General features: G+C 47.1%; 1 protein-coding gene across 1 annotated transcript in view; it reads right to left on the minus strand.

Annotated features, from left to right (window-relative positions):
• The window catches only part of LOC142496961 (NXPE family member 4-like), a 29,976-nt gene that overhangs the window by 16,241 nt on the left and 1,641 nt on the right, over window positions 1–12,094 (minus strand). The window contains exons 2-4 of the mRNA XM_075604092.1: window positions 3,587–3,694; window positions 1,726–2,444; window positions 140–201 (exon numbers count right to left, since the gene is read on the minus strand). Of these exons, the coding sequence (XP_075460207.1) occupies window positions 140–201; window positions 1,726–2,444; window positions 3,587–3,676 (871 nt within the window). The 5' untranslated portion in view covers window positions 3,677–3,694. The remainder of the gene's footprint in view (window positions 1–139; window positions 202–1,725; window positions 2,445–3,586; window positions 3,695–12,094) is intronic.

A 12,094-nucleotide genomic window follows, 5' to 3' on the forward strand; every position in this document is an offset into this window, starting at 1 on the left:
ATTACTGCCTAAAAATAATAAACCTAAAATAAACTCATTAACCCCATTGCTGCCAAATAGGTCAACATCCCATCACAGAAATGGCAAAAAAATATTAATAATACAAACATGTAATGAGAGACAGAAAATTTGTACTCACTGTTACATTTTATCACATCTATGAAGTCGAAATTTTTGGGGATGTCAATACCAATGTTGGACCTTTAAAAAATAATTTGCAAAATAATTGTTATTTCTTTTTTTTTAAACAAAGCAATATATACATGCAAGTTTATGATTGCAATAAATACAGTAAATAACAACAATAATCACTTGCCGAATGTATGCAGTACATGCAGTACCCTACAGGGAAGGGCCAAAAGAGCGAACCCCCTTAGAAAACATTGCTGGTGTGGGAGAAGAATGTGATGTCATAAAATATCTGTGATGTCATACTGTATGTCAGATATTTCAATCCCTTCTTGCAAAGGCATTAATCTCTTCACTGCCAGGTGGACTTCTGAGAGCCAGGGAGAAAGGTCTCAGTGGTTCATTTATGAAAAATAGTTTGTTAAAGCTGCAGACCAAGCAATATCCTACATGTGTTTTTTTTTAAATAAATCAGTTCTGTACTATGAGAAAATACTTGTAGCATTTTTTTAAACCACTCTGAAAGACATTTTTATTGTATTATAATGTAACAAGCATTTTTTGTTTCTATAGCAACCATTTATAAAGTCACCTCCCCCTTACTCTTCTGAAACAGGCTCTGTCACACACACACACTCTTTCTAGCGGTGCACCAATTTTATCTAGTGACTGCCTGGTCAGATGGTCTTCCCCACAGAACGTTGCATCTTTGGTTCTCTTCTCCTGCACGGACAGTACACCCTTGAGCCGAATCTTCACCGATCGATCACAGGAGAATGAATCGATCAACAACTAAGCTAATTACTTATCACTGGTTGAATTTTATGGGGGAAAAAATGTATTAAAGGGGAAAAAAAACTGGCAGCTTGGACTGCTGCTTTAAAAAGTAATACACTACAATCTTTCCCCCCCCCTGCAGTATATACAGTATCTATGGTTTCTACTAAGCAATACTATTTAAACAAAGGCCATGCAAAGGTTCTGCACACTAGCTCAGTGTTCTCCTAACATCTTTACTTCTCTCTCTGATCTCCAGGTCAACATTACTTTGCCCAAGCAGGATTCAAATGAATGAGACTAAAATCTTCTCAATGATGGGAAAACGGCTTTACATCACATTGAATAGCGGACCTCTCTCTCCTATGCTACATGTGGTTTCATTTATTCAGACATGCGCTTTAATAATGCTGACATATGGGTGTTGGTGCAGGAAAGGGAGGTGTCCTGGACACAGTTATTGACACTTCTGCTTGTACAATAGTTGGTGTCTGTGGTTGCCATTTCAAGCCATTCCTCAGGGCTCAGTATCACACATGGGGGGTTGTATGGCCCAAATTTATCAGAGGATAAACTATTTCCTTTCATTGGGATTCCTTTACTTTGATACAGTTGATGCTTTTTATTGCACTGGTTTGTAGCTGTGAGTCGTTAGTAAAACAAATTCTCCATAGATACTAATAACAATATTCAAGAAGGCAAGAGCAGCAATTGTAATGGAGATGAAACCACAGCTACAACAATCTGCTTCTTAATCAGGCTGCATTGATAGGTGCTTCACATACATGTAACATGAAGGAATCAGACTGGAAATGATACCTTTGAAAGAGTTGTTTTTCCTCGTTGCTGAGATATGAGACCTGTAGGTCTACACCCCTCATATCATGCAAACAGTCACATGGTAGATTGGGAGGTTTGATGCAGTAGAAGGCTTCCTCATTATCCGCATCTATATACTCACAGACCTCCTTGTCTGTTGTGTCAAGTCTGAAGCCACATGTAGTGATGGCTTCTTGACCAAGGCTTATAAACTTGCCTTGAAAGCCAATAACCCCAAGGCTGGCATGTCTAGCTCTCCAGAGAGCCGAGACGCCTTCACTGGGGTGAAAAAGCAAAATAGAGCTCTTGACTTTGCCCTCCCAATATAAATGGAAGTGGATATAATAGGTTCCATTGTTGAAGTCTTCCACCCTTCCAGACGAAGCAGCTGATAGATCTGGTGAGAAGATCCGTGGCCTAATGAAGTCTCCTCCATAAGTCTTCCTGTTCCCTATATAATCATACATATCAAGTTGCACCACAAAGTCCTCCCCAACACAATATTTTGCTCTGGGATTTGCTATAGAAGATTTACTGTTTCTCCCACTTGTGGTCTTATTAAATTGTGTGAAAGGGGCTTTAGGGATGAGCTTCTGAATCTTGTTGAAGATCTTGTTTATTTTAATTTGAAGTTCACTCGAGGCAACTTGAGCGATCTTCTCTTCCTTCTCTTCTCTGACTGGCTCAGAACAGTTTTGAAACATCGGTCTAAGAGAATCCTGCAATTTTTAGACAGAGACATTAATTAAATGAAGATCTTGATCATGTTTGATCATGATTTGAGCTATTTGAACCACATTTAATCCCTTTGTTGTTGGTATTATAAGACACATCTAACATCACTTATTAAAACAGAGTTGTCTTTTCTGCTGATAGCTTCTTACAAACTGAATCCCAATTTTGTCTTAAGTAAAAAAATGTAATACATTCCATTATAATACAGTTCATACACCCCTGTAATAATACCTACCTAACTCCTCCTATATCTCCATACAACTGCACCCAATATCTTTTCCTGATTTCTCCATATGACTCATCCCTAACTCTTTGCTCCACATAACTAACTGCTCCTTATAATTGCTCCTTTTAACTCTTCATGTTGCTCCATATAATCACTATTGATAACTCCCATTGTCCCACATTACCTCCCCTAGAAATTATCTCATGAATTCATATAACTGCTCTATATAACTCCTCCTATTGCTTCATATAACCGCTTTTTATAAATCCTCCTATTATCCCATATGACCCCTCCCTATAACACATCTTATTACCCCATATAACCGCTCCCTCCAACTCCTCATATTACCCCATATAATGGCTCCACAACGCCTCCCTATAACTCCTCCTATTACCCCATATAACCGCTCTCTATAACTCCTCCTATTACCCCATATAACTGCTCCCTATACATCCTCCTATTACCCCATATAACCGCCCCCTATACCTCCTCCTATTGCCAGATATAACCTCTCCCTATAACTCCTATTACCCAGAATAACTGCTCCCTATAACTCCTATTACCCAATATAACCTCTCCCAATAACTCCACCTATTGTTCCATATAACCACTCTATAACTCCCCCTATTACCCCATATAACCGCTCCCTATAGCTCCTCCTATTACCTCAAAATAACTGCTCCCTATAACTCCTTATTTTGCTCCAATTAACTGCTCCCTAACTAGTATTGCTCTTTATAACTGCTCCTTTCATTCCTCCTACAGTTCTATATAACAACCCCTACAATTGCACGTTAGCGCATAGGAACGGGAAATAGCCGTAAAACAGCTTGATTCAATAACTTGCTCAGTATATTTCCTCCAATAAAAGTTTGGGCCTAGTTAAGACGTATTTTTTACCTGGAATATGTGCCGGTACCACATGAAACTCAAGAGGAATATGGCAGTAAACAATATAGGTGCAAACGATCTGTCCCTTATTATTGCCATGGAGATAACGTAGATATCCTGTTAAAGAAAAAGATAGTTAGAGAAGGTCAGGTTAAATGTTTACATACTGTAAAAGCATCAGTCTGTGTTGAGGATAACTCCCTCAGCCTTCTTATTCATAGCGTTACAGGAACAATTTCAAACACTGAAATCACTACAACATTCTCTCCTCGGTGAGACACAACGAACCCCTAACAAGCCGCTAACAAAAGCAAGATGTATTATATATGTTATTATAAACCCACTGTCCATAACAATAGGTAAGTTGGTGGTGAAATGCTTACACCTTCAAACCTAACTCAAAATGACGAACAAACTCAGATCCTGGGACATCACTGGACTTTGAAACAATTAAAAATCCAAAACAATGGGGGGAAAAACTGATAACAGCGTAGATGAGTGCTTAACAGTGATAATACAGCTATGTGTGTCTCACGTAAATAAATAAATAAATGAATCCTTTAATAATTTTTTTTATTCACATTGTACATACATACACACATATACATACACACACATGCACTTACATTTTCAGCAGCGGTAGCAGCGCAAATTCTTTCTTTTTCTCATCTTCCCCCCTGTCGGCCGGTTCCATTTTCCCTGCGCGCGGCACCATTATAGAATGGCTGGCTAACCTCAGCCAACTAAAACTGCCGCGCGCGCACAGCGTAGCACGCACACGCCGTATAGAAACGGCCTTAGTAATCTTTTCATTTTGAGCCTGTGCTGGTTAAACCCCATGTATTCAAACAATTGGAGACATTATTGTGTGAACTGGAAATCATTTTCACAGTCATGGGACCATGCACAAGCTTAGCATATTTAAGGATGAAATAGGAACAATTACTACAGTACCTTCCTTTTAGTCCGTAGCACCGCACAAGCAGAATCTAACTTGATTCCCCGCAGAAGGCAAAAAGTTCAACACAAGTACTAAAGAATAAGCAAGTGCAGTGGCTCCCATTATTACTGTAGGTACTTTCCATGTTACTAGAGATGTGCAAATTAGTCGCCAAAATGAAACTTCCCTGCAGATATGGCGGTAATTCATACACACGCATATTCACCACTTTGGTTTTTACAAGTGACATTTGCTCAAATTGACCTTTGTTCAAATGTCATCCTAATGTAGGTCATGTACCCGACCCTCTAGGAGATACGTGTTGTGGCTACTAGCTGTTGTGGTGTGGCATACCTGTGAGGGTCAGGAGAGCTGAAATGTCTGCGTTGGTAGGGAGACCAGGAAAAGGCTTTTGGTAGTTCTTCATGGTGTCAGCGCCTCCAGTTGTTGTGGTCCAGAGTCTTCTGGAGACAGTCTCCACTAAAACACACTCCATCCTCCCTGCCCAAAGACTGATATCCAAGCAGGAGTATATAAAAGAGATGGTTTATTGCAGTCACTTCTCATACCGTGGATGCAAGGGCTCAGAGGATCCAGGCCTCTGGATGGTGCTTGCTCATGAGTCTGGGGTATCAGATCTTACAGGCCCAGTCAGCCATGAGGGCTGAATGGCCTTTCTCACACCCAGCCAGGAGGAGAAGCTCCCACTCCCTCTCCTAAGGAAGGAGGAGAACAGACTCCCTAAATTTGGCACTGCCTCTATGAGGAACCAGAAGGGGGGGGGGGCTCAAGGTCTGTACCTATACCTGATAGGTCAGGGGAGTGCAATATTTTTTCACTGTGCACCCTGCTGGCTTTCCGCCTTTCCTCATGCCCCCCCCCCCCCCCCTTTACCTTGATTCAGACGTCCTGCCGTCATGACGTCACATTGGCATGGCAACGTAACGTCACATGACGCCGCGGCGTCGCTTGACGCCGCGTTGTCATGGTGATGCGTCACCAGGAGCGTCTGAATCAAGGTAAGTAAGGTTTACAGAGGCCCTGCAGCTCCCCCGGCATTAATTTAAATGCCTTCTGGAATCACACGCGAGGCCTCTGTAAACCTCGCGCCCCTGGCAGCGAGTCTCGTGCCCCCACTTTGTGCACAACTGTGATAGGCTATACACAGGCCATGAGTCACCACCACACTTCTGTCACTCAGAGAGGAGCATGGGGGGGGGGGGGTGGTTCAAAAGCCCACATGGTGACCTGTCACACCCTAGACTACTAAGGACTTATAATGACAGGGGGAAGAGACAGGTGGATTTGACTAACCATGTTACACTCTCCCCAGGGTGGAATTTCCATGTTCTCACTGGAACAATTTGTTGCACCATCCGTCAGTCTCGAACCTGCAAGATAAATAGGTTACATTACGATGATACACATAACCATATGTACACAGCAGAAACCCAGTCATCCACCGATTACAGCGATGATAAAACTAACTCTTAAAGAGTATGGGCGCTACTTGTAATACTTGGGATCGGGTTTCTTGATGACCCATCCCTCTAGATCCTTAACCCAAACATAATATACTTTGGGTCCACCAGTGTCCTGGCGAACCTTCACCCTGTCTTCAAAGATGCACGTCCCAGTGATCCACTTTCTCATCACTGCACAGATACGTGACTCAGTTACATGCTCTTTGTAACTGGTCTTGGACTGTAGATATTCAGTAACACTTGGGCATCTGGGCGCGATAATAAGGGCACACAGGCCCACGTCGTCCGCAGCAGGGATGTTAGTTGGAGCCGCACTGGTTGGTGTGGAGACTCTAGAATGCGGCACAAGTGGCTTTTCAGGCCCAGGGCTTGAAGGCCTTAGAAAGTAGGTGCTACAGTGTAGACACCATGCTTCGAGGCCGACACTGCCTCCGGGTAGGCAACAGTGCAGGCAGATGCACTGCAGATAGGTCTGGCCACCCACATGACTTGATAGCTGCCAGGTAGTCCATAGTAGCTGACTTCCAGGGCATCAGAGTCCTGGTTGGATGCCGTTATAATAGAAGAGAGAGAGAGAGTTGGGTGGTAGCTCCTTTCTCTCACTCAGATCCAAGGGGAATGAAACACGTGGGCTACAGGGGATAGTCCTCCCAGCATGAAACAGTCTCTGATTGGCTGCCATACTCTTGCTCCTCCCCTGGGTGAAATTAAAGGCAGAGCGGTTTGGGTTAGAGGATCCTTGACTCCTATGGAGCCAATCACTTATTTAGGTGGTGCAAGCATTTGGCGTCGAGAGGCTGCAACTTGGTATTGCAAAAGTTTGCATTTCAGCTTTTGCACACCATGCAGTCCCGTTGTCTTGGTGGGAGCACCATTTTGGTACAGCTAGAACATGCAACCATGCGGGGGCCGCAATTTTAGAACACTCCTTAAGGTACACAAGTTCCCTGATACTTGCGATCAGGATCCTGTTCCTTTTTCTTGATCCCATTTCGCCCTCTTAGAAGGCCAGGAGTCTGCCAGGTGCACAAGTCTCTACATACACAGCGATGGCTTGTCCCATAATTGCAGAAGTAAAATTGGGGTTCACTCTTCCAGGGTTAATTTCCTACTGGAAGCCCCAAGAACACGGACATAGAAGGTATAGAAAAGTAGGGGGGTCACGCCACCGGAGAGCACCTCCACCCCGTGAAACTCCCCCACTGCACAGTATGTCGTGCTATTTAGGTGAATGGGGTATCCTAGGCCCTGCTTCATGCTTTATCCTGTCCCCGAATTCCAGCCTTTCAAAGGAGGATTTAGATTGAGTTACTGTACAGCTCTCCCCGGAAACATCCCATCGGGGGAGTCACCTCTATAATGTGTAGAACATGTGGGGGTCACACTCCCAGATAGCTAATCCCGGTGTGCCTTTCTCCTAAAGCACAGTATGTCATGCTAGTTAAGTGAATGGGTGCATAGGATCATGTTTCAGACAATCCCCAAGCCCGTCTTTCAAAAGGTGAGAACTTGAAGGGGTACCCTCCCCGGTGTCACCTCAGGGAGAAAGTCCTTCTTTGTAGATAGAACATGGGTGCCCAAGGGTCCCTGGGGTAGCATCAGGAGCCCTGGCCCCTCTCTGCACCATTTTCCTATGCTGCTGTAACTACTGATGCAAAGTCCCTTTTACAAACTGCTGCATTGCTGCAAAGTCCTGAAAGCCTCCCCTGATCTCAGCAGCGCCTCCAATTGTACCACATGTACCCCTACCCTCTAGGAAATACGTGTTGCGGCTACTAGCTGTTGTGGTGCGCCATACCTGTGAGGGTCAGGAGAGCTGAGATGTCTGCTTTGGTAGGGAGACCAGGACAGGCTTTTGGTAGTTCTTCATGGTGTCAGCGCCTCCAGTTGTAGTGGCTCCAGAGTCTTCTGGAGACAGTCTCCACTAAAACACACTCCAGCCATCCTCCCTGCCCAAAGACTGATATCCAGGCTGGAGTATATAAAAGGGAGGATTTATTGCAGTCACTGCAGTTCTTTCTCATACAGCGGACGCAAGGGCTCAGAGGGTCCAGGCCTCTGGATGGTGCTTGCTCATGAGTCTGGAGCACCAGATCTTACAGGCCCAGTCAGCCATGAGGGCTGCCTGGCCTTTCTCACTCCCAGCCAGGAGGAGAAGCTCCCTCTCCCTCTCCTAAGGAAGGAGGAGAGCAGACTCCCTTAATGTGGTACTGCCTCTCTGAGGAACCAGGAGTGGAGGGCTCAAAGTCTGTACCTATACCTGATAGCCTATACACAGGCCATGAGTCACCACCACACCTTTTCACTCAGAGAAGAGCATGAGGCGGGCTGGTGGGTTCAAAAGCCCACATGGTGACCTGTCACAGCCTTGACTACTAAGGACTTATAATGACAGGGGGAAGAGACAGCAGAGTTGATTAAGAGATTCAAGAACTCGCAGGACTTATTTTTTGACTTATACATACATAAGTCTTGCTCAAGAAAGCCGTATAAACCAAAATGTGGATTAAATAAATTACTTGTTTGCATTTATTTTCAAATCCTGCGAGTGCCTGAATTTTTTTTCTACTTTTTGACTCCAATTCAGTTTCAGGTTTACCTAGACACATTTTCAGGCTGTGTGTGCTGCAGACTATCTATATAATTGAAAACGTTGTATGTTGGCTATTCTTATGGGCAATCTGATTGGTCCGTCGGTTTGTCACTCAGCCTCTGGCCAATCAGATTGCTCCGTGGCCCGGCCCCGCCCCCGCACGCCTCTCATTGGCTTGCTTGCTTCTGTGGCCTCGCCCCCTCTCCTCTTCGCCCCGTGTCCTCTGTGTCCCTCTCCCCCCGTGTCCTCTGTGCCACCTCCCCCTCTGTGTCCCTGTCTCCGGCTGAGTACCCGTGCCCCCGGGAAACACATTCACCTGCCCCCTCCCACTGGGTAGCACATCCCCCACTGCCCCCTGTGTCGTTCCCCCTGGGCCCTGCCACCCACCCCTTTCCCTGGTGCCCCCCTGTCACATGCATGTTGCACGTGTGCTCCGTCGTCCAGCGGCCTGGCGGTGCACGCATGCTGCGGCTCCAGCCTGTGGCTGCTCCTGCTCATCGGGCGCCTCAGCGTCCTCCCGATGCCGGCTCGTGCCCGCTCCGGGTCACCATGCGCTCGGTGGCCTGCGCTGCATGCTGCGCCCCCTTGCCCCCGGGACTGACCGGTCAGAGCGCCTGGACAGGAGAGACGCGCCTTCTGGACCGGTGGGAGCTCGGAGACTGGACGGAGGTGGCTGGGTTCCGCTGGTGGGTGGGAGGGGCGGGTCCTCACTGCAGTTGTTGTTGGTGCCCGATGACATTTGTGTATGTATGTGTGTGTGTGTGTGTGTGTGTGTATGTGTGTGACACTGTGTGTGACACTGTGTGTGTATGTGTGTGACACTGTGTGTGTGTATGTGTGTGACACTGTGTTTGTGTGTGTGTATGTGTCTCACTGGGTGTGTGGCACTGTGTGTGTGGCACTGTGTGTGTGGCACTGTGTGTGTCTCATGGTGTGTGGCACAGTATGCTGCGCGAGGGGGTGGGAACAGCAACCGGAGCAGCGCAGGGGGGACACGGCCGGAGCTGTGCAGGGGGGGGGAGGACCGGAGCTGCTCGGGGGGGGGGGGGCGGAGCTGCTCGGGGGGGGGAGGACCAGAGCTGCGCAGGGGGGGGAGGACCGGAGCAGCGCCGGGGGGAGAACCACAGCTGCGCAGGGGGGGACCACAACTGCGCGGGGGTGGGGGGAGGCAGAAAGAGAGGGGGGGGCAGAGAGGGATGAGGGGAACGGGGGGGAGACGGGGGGTGAAGTGAGGAAAGAGCGGGAGGTTCTGGTCCCGGGCAGCGCCGGGTCTCTAAGCTAGTGTAATATATATATATATATATATATCACACACTTCCCCCCCTAGGAAGATGTGGTGGTTACTGTGTGTTAGTGCGTTACCTGTGGCTCACAGAAGGCCTGAACCTCCGCCGCTGAGATCCTGGGGTGTACCTGGTTCGTTGGGTGACAACGATCCACCTGCATGCGATCCCAACGGGTCGGAAAATCCTCTTGCAGGAACAATACTAATGATGCAAATATATGCTAAAAACCTTTACTGCACACAATAATATTGGTACGCTGTACCACACAGTAATATAGACCCTAACTGAAACCAACAGTGAGTGTCCCCACCAGAGTACATTAGGTGCCAGGCACCAATTCCCTGATGTTCCTTCCCAATTTCAAAGCCCACCCAAGGTGTTGGAGATAGCGCTATCCCGTGGAATGTTATTGCACGTTGTTAGATACCTGCCCGGGGCTCCAGCACCCGGGTATTGCAGAGTACAAAAAGGATCCATCTGATCCAACGTTGTGGTCCGCGATGGCGTCCGTCTCCGCGTGGGATGAATTCCGGCGTCGATAATATCACCTTACCTTTACCGTGTAGCTGGTCTGGTCGCAGAACACAGGCCGCAGTCACTGCATGGCGTCTCACCGGTGCTGTACCTGACTATGTGCAGCTACTGGGGGAAAGTCCCCGACTAGGAACTTTCCTTATAGCAGCTACAAGCTACACTGAGTTGGGGCCTTAACTGAGGCCTAAGGTGAAAGGTCTGGCCTAGCCCAGGGGAGCACTGCTCCCTGGACACTACCTGCTCCTCAGAGGTCCTTCTCCCATCTGACATGGCTCATTGCACGCTAAATGTATCCATTCTCTGAGCAAGGAATCTCTGCAGCCCTATTGTCTGATGTACGCCATGTGGTCTCTCGCCCCTATACATTGTGGGGGCTGTAGTTCTCCGCGGAGCCCTTTTCCTTTAATGGCCGTCTCAGCTACTGTGCTTCTGCGCATGCACAAGCTCTGTAATGGCCGCCTCAGCTACTGTGCTTCTGCGCATGCACGAGCTCTGTAATGGCCACCTCAGCTACTGTGCTTCGGCGCATGTGCGAGCTCTGTAATGGCCGCCTCAGCTACTGTGCTTCTGCGCATGCACGAGCTCTGTAATGGCCGCCTCAGCTACTGTGCTTCTGCGCATGTGCGAGCTCTGTAATGGCCGCCTCAGCTACTGTACTTCTGTGCATGTATGAGCTCTGTAATGGCCACCACGCTACTGACATCCATTGTGCATGCGCAACCTAGAAATCCTCTCTCTCTCATATATCCCATCTCTTTCCTCTCTCTCTCTCATATATCCCATCTCTCTCTCATATATCCCATCTCTCTCTCTCTCATATATCCCATCTCTCTCTCATATAACAACTCTCTCTCATATCCCAACTCTCTCTCTCTCATATCCCAACTCTCTCTCATATCCCAACTCTCTCTTTCTCTCTCACACCCCACTCTCATATCCCAACTCTCTCTCTCATATACCAACTCTCTCTCTCTCTCTCTTATAACCCAACACTCTCTCTCTCTGTCACTCTCTCTCATATCCCAAATCTCTCTCTCTCAAATCCTAATTCTCTCTCTCTCTCTCATAACCCAACTCTCTCTCTCTCTGTCTCTCACTTTCATATCCCAACTCTCTCTCTGTCTCATAACCCAACTCTCTCGCTGTCTCACTCACATATCCCAATCCTCTATCTCTCATATCCCAACCATCTCTCTCTCATATACCAACTCTCTCTCTCTCATATCCCAACTCTCTCTCGCTCTCTCATATCCCAACTTACTCTCTCTCTCTCTCTCTCATATCCCAACTCTCACTCTCTGTCTCTCTCTCTCATATCCCAACACTCTCTCGCTGTCTCATATCCCAACTCTCTCTGTGTCTCATATCCCAACTCTCTCTCTGTCTCATATCCCAACTCTCTCTCTGTCTCATATCCCAACTCTCTCTCTGTATTTCTCTCTCTCTCTCTTTCTGTCTCATATCCCAACGCTCTCGTTCTGTCTCATAACAACTTTCTCTCTGTCTCATATCCAAATTCTCTCTCTGTCTCATATCCCAACCCTCTCTCCCTCTCTCTCTCTCTCTCTCTCTCTCTCTCTCTCTATCTCTCTCTCTCTCTCTCTCTCTCTCTCATATCCCAACTCTCTCTCTCTCTTTGTAATATACCAACTCTCTCTCTCTCTCTCTCTCTCTCTCTCT

This window comes from Ascaphus truei, chromosome 6 (assembly GCF_040206685.1).
Source record: "Ascaphus truei isolate aAscTru1 chromosome 6, aAscTru1.hap1, whole genome shotgun sequence".
Lineage (NCBI taxonomy): Eukaryota > Metazoa > Chordata > Amphibia > Anura > Ascaphidae > Ascaphus > Ascaphus truei.